The sequence below is a fragment of the Bactrocera latifrons genome, unplaced genomic scaffold (genome assembly GCF_001853355.1).
Source record: "Bactrocera latifrons isolate USDA-ARS-PBARC rearing strain unplaced genomic scaffold, ASM185335v1 scaffold_3, whole genome shotgun sequence".
Lineage (NCBI taxonomy): Eukaryota > Metazoa > Arthropoda > Insecta > Diptera > Tephritidae > Bactrocera > Bactrocera latifrons.
This window is the reverse complement of record NW_017536629.1, coordinates 4023698-4037720: the sequence shown is the minus strand read 5'-3', so window position 1 is coordinate 4037720 and position 14023 is coordinate 4023698. Positions and strand designations below refer to the sequence as shown.

Genomic DNA, 14023 nt, shown 5'->3' with positions numbered 1-14023 from the left:
TGTTTTTCTTCTTCAGATTCGATTTCAGGAGCACCTGTTGCTGGGGTCTTTTCTTCATCAGATTCGACCTGAGGTTTCGCTGTCGCTGATTCTACTTCTTCTGACTCAATTACAGGTTTAGCTGTTGCAGGTTGTTTTTCTTCTTCAGATTCGATTTCAGGAGCACCTGTTGCTGGGATCTTCTCTTCATCAGATTCGAACTGAGGTTTCACTGTCGCTGATTCTACCTCTTCGGACTCAATTACAGGTCTAGCTGTTGCTGGTTGTTTTTCTTTTTCAGATTCAGTAACAGGAGGAATCTTTTCTTCATCAGATTCGATCTTAGGTTTGGCAGTCGCTGATTGTTCCTTCTCTTCGGATTCGAACTCAGGTTTAGCAGTAACAAATTGTTTTTCTTCTTCTGATTCAACGTCAGGAGCGGCTGTTGCTGCGATCTCGGATTCAACTTCAGGCTTAGCTGTTGCAGATGGTTTATCAGCTTCGACTTCAGGAGCGACTGATGCTTGGATCTCGGATTCAATTGCAGGCTTAGCTGTTTCTGGCTGTTCCTTCTCTTCGGATTCAATTTCAGGCTTAACTGTTGTAGGTTGTTTTTCTTCTTCAGATTCAGTCACTGGAGTGACTGTTGCTGAGATCTTTTCTTCATCAGATTCGACTTGAGGTTTAGCTGTCGCTGATTCTACCTCTTTTTCGGATTCAATTTCAGGTTTAGCTGTTGCAGGTTGTTTTTCTTCGTCGAACCCGGCTGATGCTGGGTACGCAGGCTTAGCTGTCGCTGATTGTTCCTCCTCCTCGGATTCGATTTCAGGTGCAACTGTTGCAGAAATCTTTTCTTCATCAGATTCGACCTGAGGCTTAGCTGTCGCTGATTCTACCTCTTCTACGGATTCAATTTCAGGTTTAGCAGTTGCTGGTTGTTTTTCTTCTTCAAATTCAGTCACAGGAGCGGCTGTTGCTGAGATATTTTCTTCATCAGATTCGACCTGAGGTTTGGCTGTCGCTGATTCTACCTCTTCGGACTCAATTTCAGGTTTAGCTGTTGCAGGCTGTTTCTCTTCTTCGGATTCGACTTCAGGAGCGGCTGTTGCTGTGATCTCAGATTCAACTGCAGGCTTAGCTGTCGCTGGCTGTTCTTCCTCTTCGGATTCAATTTCAGGTTTAACTGTTGTAGGTTGTTTTTCTTCTTCAGATTCAGTCACTGGAGCGACTGTTGCTGAGATTTTTTCTTCATCAGATTCGACCTGAGGTTGGACGGTCGCTGATTGTTCCTTCTCATCGAATTCGATTTTCGGAGCACTTGTTGCAGGTTGTTTCTCTTCTTCAGATTCAACTTCAGGAGCGGCTGTTGCTGTGATCTCAGATTCAACTGCAGGCTTAGCTGTCGCTGATTGTTCCTCCTCTTCGGATTCGATTTCAGGTTTAGGTGTTGCAGATTGTTTTTCTTCTTCGGACTCAGACACAGGAACGGCGGTAGCTTGGGTCTCAGATTCAATTTCAGGCTTAGCTGTTGCAGGTTGTTCTCCTTCCTCTGATTCGACATGAGGTTTGCTTGTGGCCAGTTGTTCCTCTTTTTCAGATTCAGTTACGGATTCGGCTACCTCAACTAAAGGTTTGCCCGTGGTGTGTTGCTCTTCCTTGACTGTATCTATTTCCGGAACAGCAGTGACAAATTCTTGTTCATCGGCTACGTGTTGTGGTTTAGCTGACGTTGGTTTCTCTTGTTCCTTTTCGGGTTTCGATGTTGCTGTTGCTTTTTCAGCTTCGGTTTCTGGAGCAGCTGGAGAAGGTTGTTTCTCCTTATCTGCCTCATCTGGTTGAGCTTCCTTGCTGATTTCAGGTTTCGCAGTCTCTTCCTCGGCTGTAGGCTCATCTGTAACTGCAACCATGTCTGCGCCCACAAATTGTGGTTTCAAAGCGGGTTCAACGGTTATATCCTCAATATTTTCGCCTTCTTCACCAGAAGCTTCCAACTCGTCCTTGGATGGTTCAATGGGCTTAATAGCACTTTCAGTAGTGCTATGCAAGATGTGATCTGTAACGAATTCTGCAATATGTTGTACTTTGTGTTCAGTTGTGGTCTCTTCTTCTGATTCCACTGATGTATCGCTTTCCTCCACTGATTCTAAATCAGCTATTACTGCTGGAGCAGGAGTAACATTTATGTCTTCTAGAGATGGTACAATAGGTTGAACGGTGGCTTCTTCGATGTCCATGTCCAAGCGAGGAGGAATTGTAACACCTTGGCTTTCGTCCTCAGTTGGTGCAATAGTGGTGTGTTTATCTGCTTTATGAATCGCAGAGTCATTCGTTTCTTTCATGCTGTCATCAAAACCAATTCCAGCGTCCACTCCCGGAGCAGCAGTACCCTTCTCGAATTCTTCTTCGACCGTAGGAGCGGATGTGACTTTTTCATGATCAACATCCTGAGCTCCAGGAGCAGATGCAACTTCTTGAGGTTGTTCAGCACTTGGAACAGCCGTAACTTTAGTTGCAGATTCGGCTTGAGGGGTGACCGTGGTTCTTTCAAAGTCTTCCTTTTCGGGTTCTTCTGCAATCGGAGTTGCAGTGACCTTTTCAATTCCTTCGACATCGAGGGTAGGAGCGAGAGTAGAACTTTCCAAAAATGCATCACCTCCGACACTCGGAGCAACGGTTTCTTTTTCAGATACCGCACTACTAGGAGTAACAGATACTTTATCGGCTTCTTCGATTGCAGGAACTTCGTCAATTTCGATTGTGGGCGCGGCAGTAGATATTTCAGCTTCGTCGACTTCAGGAGCGATTGTAGCCTTCTCAGCACCTTCCTCAATATGGTCAACATCACTAGGCTTTTCAACTTTTTCGGTGCCAGGAGCGGCGGTAACTTTGTCGATTTCCTCAGTTTCAGGAACTTCATCCTTTGCGAATCCAGGAGCGACGGTACTCTTTTCAAGTTCTTCGATATCAGGAACAATAGTAACCTTGCCCACACCTTCGAATACAGGAGCCGGAGTAGTTTTCTCCAAAATTTCACCTTCATCGTGTTCAGATGCGACAGGTACCTTTTCAGTGGCTCTATCAATATCTTCAATTTCTGGTGTGCGGGTAGTTTTCTCTGCGGCTTCGGAATAAGAGATGTCAGGAGAGGCCGTGGGTTTTTCGGCTCCTTCGATTTCTTGTGAAGGAGCAACTGTTGACTCTTCAGTCTCCTCCAAAGTAGGTGAAGCAGTGATCTTTTCAACACTTTCGAATTCAGGAGCAAGAGTAGATTTCTCCACACCTTCAGCATCCTGTGCACCAGGACCTGCGCTAACATGTTCAATTTCTTCTGTAACTGAAGCAGATGTAATATCTTCGCCTTCCTGCTGATCACTGATCGCTTTAAGACCTTCCTCAATTTCGGGAGCAGCAGTGACCTTTTCGGCTTCTTCAACGCTTTCACCTTCTGATGTAACTTCTCCACTTCCCTCAGTTTCTTCAATTTCAGGAGCTGCAGTAGGTTTGTGAACAACTTCGATTTCAGGAGTAGCAGTAACCTTTTCGCCTTCTTCAACAGTCTCTCCTTCAGGTGTAATCTGTCCGCTTCCCTCCGTTTCTTTGATTTCAGGAGCTGCAGTAGCTTTGTGAACACCTTCGGTTTCAGGAGCAACAGTGGCCTTTTCGCCTTCTTCAACACTCTCACCTTCAGATGTAATCTGTCCACTTCCTTCAGTTTCTTCAATTCCAGGAGTTGCAGTAGTTTTGTGAACACCTTCGATTCCAGGAGCAGCTGTGACATTTTCTCCTTCCTCAATGCTTTCACCTTCTGATGTAAGCTGTCCGCTTCCTTCGATTTCCTCGATTTCAGGAGCTGCAGTAGTTTTGTGAACACCTTCGACTCCAGGAGCAGCTGTGACCTTTTCTCCTTCCTGAATACTTTCGCCTTCAGATGTAATCGGTCCACTTCCCTCAGCTTCTTCGATTTCAGGAACTGCAGTACCTTTGTGAACATCTTCGATTTCAGGAGCAACAGTGGCCTTTTCACCTTCTTCAACCTGTCCACTTCCCTCGGCTTCCTCAATTTCTGGAGCTGCAGTACCTTTGTCAGATATTTCGATTTCAGGAGCAGTAGTGACTTTTTCGGCCTCCGCAACACTTTCGGTTTCCTTTTCATCTGTATCCCTGGTAGGAGCGGCAGTACCCGATTGTCCTTCAATATCCAAGTCAAGACGTGGAATACCAGTAAATGATGAAATTTCTCCTTCATCTGGCGCTTGGGTAACCTTTTCAGTTTCTTCAATTACAGGGGCAGAAGTGACCTCTTCAAGTTCTTTATCAACTGGAGCAGCGGTAGCTTTGTCGGTTTCTTCGGCGATGGCAGCAATAGTTGTTTTCTCAATTTCTTCGACAGTTGGAGTAGCGCTAACCTTCTCACCTTCCTCGACAGTTGGTTCAGCAGTAACCTTTTCTACGCTTTCGTACAGAGGAGGGGATGTTGTCTTTTCTATACCTTCAGAACCAGGAGCAGAAGTTTCTTTCTTTTCTTCTTCGGAGGTAGGAACAGCAGAGGCATCAGTACTAGTCTCCACATCTTCAACAGCGGGAGAAGCTGTTGTTCTTTCCCCTTCTTCTGGAATAGTTGCACTAGTTGTCTTCTGAATTTCCACCTTTTCTTCTTCTTCGGCAGCAGGAGCGGAAGTAATATTTTCAATTTCTTCGTCAATAGATTCGGGTTCTTTAGCGGCAGTAGCACTAGTTGTCTTCTCGATTTCATCGCTTGCTGGAATAATTGTAACATGCTCAACTTCCTTCTCTTCTTCGCTAGATACAGGCGTTGAAGTAGTCTTTTCAATTCCACCAACAGCTGGAGCAGAAGTGATTTCCTCGAATTCTTCATCCACAGGAATAGGAGTGGGCTCCTCAGCTTTTCCACCAATTGTCTTTTCGGGTTCTTCAGAGGCTGGAATAGAATGTCCCTCCTCATCGATACTAGGTGCAGCGGTAACCTTTTCAGTTTCTTCAACGCCAGGAGCAATAGTAGCCTTATCACTTTCTTCATCCACAATAGTAGTAGTGGATTCTTCAGCTTCTTCACTAATAGCTTTCTCAGGCTCTCTAGTGGGTGGAGTTCTAGTCGTCTTCCCAATTTCTTCGGTTGCGGGAACAGTTGTGACACCTTCCTTATCTTCTTCGCCAGAAATAGGAGGAACGGTAACCTTTTCAATACCTTCGATACCAGGAGCAGAAGTAACCTCATCGCTTGCTTCTTCAGAGGATATGGCAGTAGTATCCTCTGAAATTCCAGGAGCTGTTGTTGGTTTGGCTTGTCCTTCAGCAATTGGTACAGCAGTAGCTGCTTCAGTTTCTGTTGTAGGAATCGAAGTAACCTTCTCTGGTATATCTTCCACTGAGGTAGAGGTGACCTTCTCAGGACCTTCAGAAACAGGGGCGACTGTAGTCTCTTCAATATCCTCACCGACTGTAACCGGTTCCTCCTTTTCACCTTCATCGAATGTTGGACGAGATGTTGGCTTCTCGACCTCCTCAGAAACTGGTGACGCTGTTGCCTTTTCGACGTCTGAAACTACTTCTTCTTCATTTACACCAGTAACATTTTCACCTTCATCGAATGTTGGACGAGATGTTGGCTTCTCACGTTCCTCAGAAATCGGTGAACCTGTTGTCTTTTCGACGTCTGAAACTGATTCTTCATCAGGTACGGCAGAAACCTTTTCACCTTCATCGAATGCTGGGCGAGATGTTGACTTCTCAAGATCCTCAGAAACTGGGTAAACTGTTGCCTTTTCGACGTCTGAAACTACTTCTTCTTCAGACACACCAGTAACTTTTTCACCTTCATCGAATGTTGGACGAGATGTTGGCTTCTCGACCTCATCAGAAACTGGCGATACTGTTGTCTTTTCGACGTCTGAAACTGATTCTTCATTAGGTACGGAGGAAACCTTTTCACCTTCATCGAATGCTGGACGAGATGTTGGCTTCTCAAGTTCCTCAGAAACTGGTGACACTGTTGCCTTTTCGACGTCTGAAACTACTTCTTCTTCAGGTACACCAGTAACCTTTTCACCTTCCTCAGCAGTTGGAGCAACTGTCGCCTTTTCAGTTTCAGTGATTTCAGGAATTTCGTGGTCAGTAGATGAAACACCTCCCTGTTCTTCAGCACCAACAGTAACTTTCTCGCCTTCCTCGACAGCTGGAGCAACTGTAGTCTTTTCAATTTCAGTGATTTCAGGAACTTCGTGATCAATAGTGGCTTTGTCTCCTTCCACGGTTGGATAACCTTCTTCTTCAGGTTCAGCAGTAACCTTCTCAACTTCCTCAGGAACAGGAGCAACAGTCGCCTTTTCAATTTCAGTAATTTCTGGAGCAATGTCTTCTTCGACAGATGGAACACCTTCATGTTCAGGCGCAGCAGTAATCTTCTCAACTTCCTCAGCAGCTGGAACACTAACGTGTCCAGCGTCCACGATAGGTGCGACAGCAGTCTTCTCTGGTTCAGTTTCAGTAGCAGGTGCGATAGGTGAAGCTGTAGCCGTCTGTTCCTCTCCACTTTCGGTAATCGATGCGGATTGGTCAATTTCTGCAGCAGCTGTACCTTCTACAATTGGTTCTTCTTCTTCCTTGACATGAGACATTGGCTGCTCAGTAGGAGCAGCAGGTATGTGAATATCTGAGATAGGAGCAACTGTTGTCTGTTCTTCATCTTGTGCAATGGGCGCAGTAGTTGCTGCAGTTTCTTGTGGTTCACAGACGTATACGGGACAGCATTTCGTAGAGCTTGCTGGATCGATAACACACCTGGTAATATCTGCTGGGATATTGCACTCAACCTTCTGACAAACAACAATGCTGCTAATACATTTGCAAGATATATCACACTCGTCCGCCGTTGGTATGATTGTATTATTTTCGTAAGTTCTGTGGCCGACCAAACAGTCACCCTCTCCTGGTATAACAGCTGGCAATTGCATATCGGGTATTTCCTCTTCTGAACTTGAGATTTCTGTAGATTGTTGTGTTGATACCTCAGCTTCTGCAGACTCAGTTGATTCCTCGCTGCCCTCCTTACTGACCTCTGTGCTTGTTGGTTTCTCTTCCTCCTCTTCAGATACAACAACAATTGGTTGTTTAGTGGTGGCTTCTTGTTCCGCAACTTCTGTGGACTCCTCAGCACTTTCTTGCTCAATAACGGGCCGCTGCGTAGTGGATTTCTCTGGCTCCTCTTCAGATACAATAATGGTTGGTTGTTTGGTGGGGGCTTCTTGTTCCGCAACTTCTGTGGACTCCTCAGAACTTTCTTTCTCAACAACGGGCCGATGTGTAGTCGTTGGTTTCTCATGTGCAGCAATAGTTTCCTCAGATGTTTCTGTTGATTCCTCACTTTCGACTGTCTCAGCGCTTGTGTCCTCAACGGATTCCTTATCAGCTTTCATCGGTGTGGATACAGTGGTTGGTATTTCAGCGATTGCTGGTTGAATAGTTGCTGCTGTCTCATCATTAATCGGTTTACCTGTTTCAGTATCAATTCTGTCGGCAAATTCAACTGTTGGCTTATGTTCCACATGAGTACTTGGTACTGTAGTGACCTCTTCCTCAGCGGCTGGCTCAGCGGTAACCTTGTCATGCTCGTCAATGTCAATACCAATACGTTTGGTGCCATCAGGTCCAGCTGTTGTTCCATATACGTGCTCAACAGCCTCAGTACTTGTCGGTTGCTCTTCCGTCTTCTGTTCTTCAATAGCAGCTTCAGTCGCAACTTCAGATTTAACGGTGGTAACACGCTCAATATCCTCAATGCCTTCTTCCTTTTGTTCTTCTTCAGATTTTGCTGTTACCGCTGTTTCGGTGGCACCAATTGCTGCCACATCAGGAGTTGAAGTAGTAACTTGATCGGCAGGTTTACTTTCCACTCCTTGTTCGACTTCGACCTCGGGCTTATCTGTGGATATCTTTTCTTCTTCATCTTCATCAATGTGTTGTTGCAGTTCAATATCCTCGACTGGAATGGCGCCATGCAGGTCCTTATCGGGGGTAGCAGTAACTGCTTCTTCTTCCTTAGCATACGGTACAGTAGTGATCTCAAAGGCTTCGGTTGTAGCTGAGTCATCTTCGCAGACATAATTGCTTGGACAGCACTCACCTTCGGCTGGTGGCAATGCATGACAACTCTTACCATTGCTGGCCAACATTGGCATCTCACATTCTTGTACAGCACAAACAATATCTCCGCGCATACAGTAGCAATGTTCGCAGGCACTCTTGCCAGTAATGGACGCGCCATCGGCGTAGACCTCGCCATTGTGTACACAATCGGTGGAGACTGAGGGCGACATGGTGGTTGTGAGTATGAAACCAGGCGTTGGACGTTCGGTGGTGGTGGTGGATGTGGTCGACGAATGATCCTCCAATTCCAAAATGTCATTCTCGTGATCTAAATGTGTGAGAAAAGGCGAAAGAGAGTTGCAAATTAATGTGGGCTGCAGCAAAATTGCTGCGGTTGTAAAATCACTGGCAAACTTACCGCAATTGTAACGCACGGGACAGCATGAACCCTTGTTGTAGATGGGCGTGCAACCGTCAATATGCAGCGTACATTCTTGCATTAAACACGAAGTGCGATTCTTGATGCAGTAACACAGCTCGCAGGGTTTATTTGGGTTCGATGGTACTTGTGCGCCCTCTGGGTAGAATTTACTATCGATGCTGCAGCCATATTTCTCGGGAATGCTGAGCTCAGTGCCTGGTTCGGGTGCATGATGCGCAATATCAACTGGTACTGTGTGTGGAGTAAAAGAAATGGCATGTGAGATTTGTATAAAAGCAACGCAGCGTCTAATGAATTGAGCTGAAATGATTAGCGTGGTAACTTACCCTCGGGACATGTGATAATCGGACAGCACTGATCCTCACGCTTCTCCACAATGCAGTCGTGACCGATTGGCTTCGTGAACGGGCAGACACGCAGATAACACATGAGCATCTTATTATGGCAGGTACAATTCAGGCAGGGTTCATTCGTCAATATTCTATCGCCTTCATTGTAGTGATTGTAATTGTAATAACAGCCTTCTGCAAAAATGTACAAAAGAGCGAAATTGGAGGTAAACAGATTGTAATAAGAGATTCAATATGATTACATAGATCATTAAAGAGGATATGTAAAGTAGTGGAAATTAATAGAATATCAGGAATGTCTCACATATACCGCCTGAAGTCTATTTGTATATACTATAGTGATAGATCTTAGATAGACCAGAAAAGGTTAAAATCTTATTGGGTATTTGGTTGAGAGTTTCACCGCCTCTGGAGACATAACAAGACGATTTGATTTCAAATGTGATGGACCATTGCTCGCAATAATTGTTCTCAAAATGATGTTTTTAAAGTCGGTCACCAACAATACTCGAAAACGGCTAAGCCGATTAGTCTCAAATTTTAACAGAGCTTCTTAAATAAATTTTATAGTAATAACCGACGATTTTTTTTCACCGATTAATATTTTTTTATTACTAGTTTAAAGCTGAAAGTTTGATAAAAAATCGAGTTTTTTTTCCACAAACCACCATTTCGTCTACAAATTTTATTTTGATAATTCCTTCGATTTATTAGGTACTAATTTTAACAGTACATTAACAATATCTGTTTATTTTTTAATTTCCGGAGATCCGGTTCAGAGATATAGTGGTCACCGCAAAATGTCTTTTTTGCGAGGAGCTCCCGGAGATCAGCGGCAGTTCCAACTAAATATTTTTACTAATACTTTGTCTGAAAATTCTGTTGAAAGATACCATATTATGTGTAAAAATTTTTGGATCAACAAATATACAAGTTTTTTCGCTTTTTTCGGCCTTCTAACTGTGTGTTATATATAATATATGTATATAGAATTAAATGCCAAAAGACACTTTGACCTTTGATTTTGCTTTCCTTTTGCTTAATTACAGTGGCCGAAGTCAGTTTTGCAAAACGTTGAGGATCTGAGCTAAGTTCTAACAATAACACACAAAAAAGGTTGTCCCACGAAAGCGGGCTATTTTATATTTCAGAAGCAGTTTTTCTTAACCAAATTGGTTTTCACAAAAAAGCGAGAAAATAACATTCACCACCTAATAGGAACATGTTTGGCTGAAGCTTGATATTGAACTTTAAAAGGAGTTCAGAATTAGTGCAAATAGTAGATCAGCGGAAAGACTTTTTTGAGTTATTATATTATCTGTCGGTTTAGTCAATATTTCAACCCACGACTGGTCAAGTAGTAATCACTACATCCATTCATTTTCTTTATATAAAGTGATGAGTGATTGAGTAGTTTAACAGATCGTCTTCTATTGGACGACTTCTCGGTTGCTTTCATCGGTTCTCTATACCTCTATATTTCTATACTATACTTGCTTTATTTCTCTCCCTTTCTTTCTCTTTTCCTATCTCAGAAATCTAATTCAGAAGCGCTCGGCAGCATAAAAAAAGTATTTTAAAAGCAATTTTTCTTCAAAACATTTTAGAATTATTAAATTAAAAAGTTTATTCGCCTAATTACAAATTACCATTATTTATTATAACTGTCGTGTGTATGTATGTGTACTCGTAATTATAGCTTCATTAAATAACCGAGATTCATTACACTTTCAGCCACAAATAATTCATGTTTGTTGCCTACACTTAATTAATCTGACACATAATGTAATTGTAATTAACTAAGCGCACTACATTAACACTGCAACAACATCAGAGGCAACAAATGTAATAAATTAATAAGCCATTTGGCCCAACTACACGCGACCACATTAATGTCAAATAAAAACAAAAAATAAATGCTATTTACATACAATAACGAACAGCTGATTAGTGTAAATAGCTACCCACACACACACACATATACATCCACATTACTGTAAACAAAACTTGTGAACAGCCAAATAAATAAATTGTGTGAGAATAATTTATGATTTATGAAGGCACGTGAGCTCGGATAGTAGAGGAGTGGAGAGGAGGGCATGCTAATTTACAGTTTATTTTCATTTGTCAACAATTAGACAATGAAACAGTGAAATAATGAACAAAAGTGAATTGTCATAACTCACTGACACCAAACAAACATTAAATAGCACTTTAAGTGGCGGCGGCGAACTCGTGTTTAAACAGATTTGTATCAAATAAAAAAACAAATCTGACAAAGCAAATGTATAAAAAATTAAACAAAGCGTAGTAATAAAAATAGAATATCGCGCGCTGCAATAAAACGCCATAAAAGTAAACCATAATTTACGACTTTTGTGCGGGTGGCGGGTAGATAAGGGGCGGTGTTAGACAGACAACTAGTTAAAGTTGGGATTGTGTGTTGATTTTCTCCTCTCGCCTATGCGCTTAGGAGCAATTGAATGATTGAATGAACTGAGCTGTCAAATCGTTTAGCGTTTGGCGTGTCCAGGTCATAATGTAGTTCTATATAAATATGTTTGTACGTATGTATGTGCGGTGCTAAGTTATAGCGATCAGACAAGCTAATGTCATTATTTTTGTGATTTTAGCTGTTAGATTTGGTGATTTAGGTGTGACTGTCATAAACAATTTGGACAGTGTTTGTTGTGTTTACTTTACTTATCATTGTTACCAATGTTTGTTTATGTTTATTCTTAATTAATTTGTTTTTTGTATTCCAATTATTTAATTTTTAACTTCTAAGTTTTTTTAATTAATTTATTTTATTTTATTTTTTTTAATTTTTTCTATATTATTTTAGTTTTTTTTGGTTAATTTTTGTCTTAATTTTTTAAATTAATTTTTAAATTTAAATTTTTTTTAATTTTGCACTTTTTTGATTTTTAATTTTTAAATTATTTTAACTTTTACGTTTGTTTTGAGTTATTTTTATTTATTTGTAAATTTCTTTTACCGCTTAACAATTAAATTGTGACTATTTATGCTTCATTATAGTAATACATTATTTACTAAGTGGCAATTTAAATCGTGTAAATGAGCTGTTAATGTACGCTTAGAGGCATTTAATGTGTTTATAAGTGGCAATCATCATTAGATAATCGCTTCGTACATTTATTTCAAATTATCATTAGAAACTAGTATTATGAACATGATTTAAATGCAATGCATGGAAAAATATGAGCTTAGATGTTTGGTACATATTGAGTTTAGGACAGGATTCTTAGAAAAATGTGAAGGCCGAACCCGAAATTGCCTGGTCATGATATTACTGTGTATACAGTTTCAACCTACGAGTATCTCTTAGCTGTAGCTTCTTAAAAGGAGTGCGGTGGAGTTATGACAAGTATGACGTATCCTTTAAAGTTGAGTATAAATATACGAACTAATTCACTATAAGATATGCATATCTGTCTGACAAACTGACTGATAAAAATTAAGTCCTTATAAGGAAAACTTTTTTATTGGACAAGTCAAAAACAACGCTACGATCTACGAATAAATTGTAAAGATCGGACCGTCATGGAATATATGTAGCTGTCATACAAATTGACAGAGTCAATACAAAGATTTTTTTCTGTGAAGGGTATTATAGCTTCGCAGCAAGAAAGGTTACCTCTTTTCTGTTTTTAATATCAAATTTGGATAACTCGGTCAAAGCCTTAAGAGTTGTAGTTTTTTTGCTGCCTGAATTTTTCTCTGGCAATGCAATAGCTAATAGATAAAATTAAATTTCAAATAATAAGCTACAAATATCATATAAAAGCAATCCCTGATTTAGTCTATTTGGTTTGACACCAAAGCTTTGAATACTACTTCGCGGTGGTCTTATGCAGAACCAACTATATAGTTCGAAACCTTTCAAATAAGCCTAGCTGCATAACTTTTCATGTTGATTAAGTGTTTAAGGTTGCTTTTCCAGTAAAGATCAGTTGAAATAAGTAGGGTTTCAAAGTGCTTAAAAATATGAAAACTGCTAATAAAAAGAGCAAAAGTTGATAATATAAGTGAACTCATACATAGTTTTTGCTCTGTGAAAACGAACTAGTTTTTCTAGAAATCACATAATCTGCGAATTTTTATATTTTGGTAGGTGACTTAGCTAAATTATGGGTTTAAACTTTGATAAGATCTTGCTTTATATGCGTTTGTGAGACAATGGTAAAATGCTTTTCATATTATAGTATATATATTTGTGGCTACAGAACGATATAGGTTCAGTTTTTGGAAAACTCACTTTTAGCAGCTCACAAAACGACACGTAGATCAAAAACTAATGAATATTTTTACATGAAATTTGACATAAATGTGACTGACAGTACAACCAACCTAAAAAAAAAAATAATACTCCAAATCCTTCGACGCGCGCAATTTAAATTCAAATGTCACCTTATTTTTTGGGCACAGGTATATTCGAGAATAATGTCTGTAAATTTCAAAGTAATTCGGTAACTTTTTTTGGAGTAATGAGCGTAACTCTAACCGTAACCCGGAGTAGGAGGAAAACTTTAAATGGATTTTTCTCGATACGATATTTTCAAATAGTAAGGTAAGGAATAAAGTTTCTAAAAAAATTTCGATTTTTGAAGTCAAATTTTTCGTGAAAAAAAGCTTTTTTTTTGGGAAGGCAGCATTTTGTCTAAAATCAAAATGTTTACTATTTCTGCGATCATTACCTGTATATCTATCCTAAAAGTAACTCTTTTGGCTTTCTTTTTTTTATTTAAGATAATTTGGATGAGAGATATCTTCCTCACCGTCAAACACTTTTCTATGGAGGACTTTCGAGAAATCTTCCACAGGAACGACGGGATCCAATACTTTTATTAATAAAATATGAATTCTTAGAATAGCTTAAATTCGCTAAATGCTCATATACATGTAGCTCAGAAAAAATTTACAGAAAAACAAAAACAATTTTTTTCGAAATTACACGTGGATATAACCCCTGCAATTATTTAGTTATTTTTTAACCATAATTACCTGTGTATTGTTGAATTTCAGTTGCATCTTGTAGGGGAGCTGCAAGGATAAGACAAAATAAAATATTGATTAGTAAGAATTAATTTTTTTTAATTTTAATTAATTTTTTTTTATTGTTGAAAAT

The 14023-nt window shown here is 40.4% G+C and overlaps 1 protein-coding gene across 3 annotated transcripts in view; it reads right to left on the bottom strand.

Moving 5' to 3' along the window:
- LOC108970448 (microtubule-associated protein futsch) overlaps positions 1 to 14023 on the bottom strand; it is a 110341-nt gene that overhangs the window by 2551 nt on the left and 93767 nt on the right. Inside the window, exons 3-6 of one of the 3 annotated variants that reach the window (XM_018935843.1) lie at positions 13900 to 13938; positions 8851 to 9048; positions 8501 to 8755; positions 96 to 8410 (exon numbers count right to left, since the gene is read on the bottom strand). In XM_018935843.1, the coding sequence (XP_018791388.1) occupies positions 96 to 8410; positions 8501 to 8755; positions 8851 to 9048; positions 13900 to 13938 (8807 nt within the window). The remainder of the gene's footprint in view (positions 1 to 95; positions 8411 to 8500; positions 8756 to 8850; positions 9049 to 13899; positions 13939 to 14023) is intronic. The other 2 variants (XM_018935846.1, XM_018935844.1) reach the window with 2 other exon arrangements.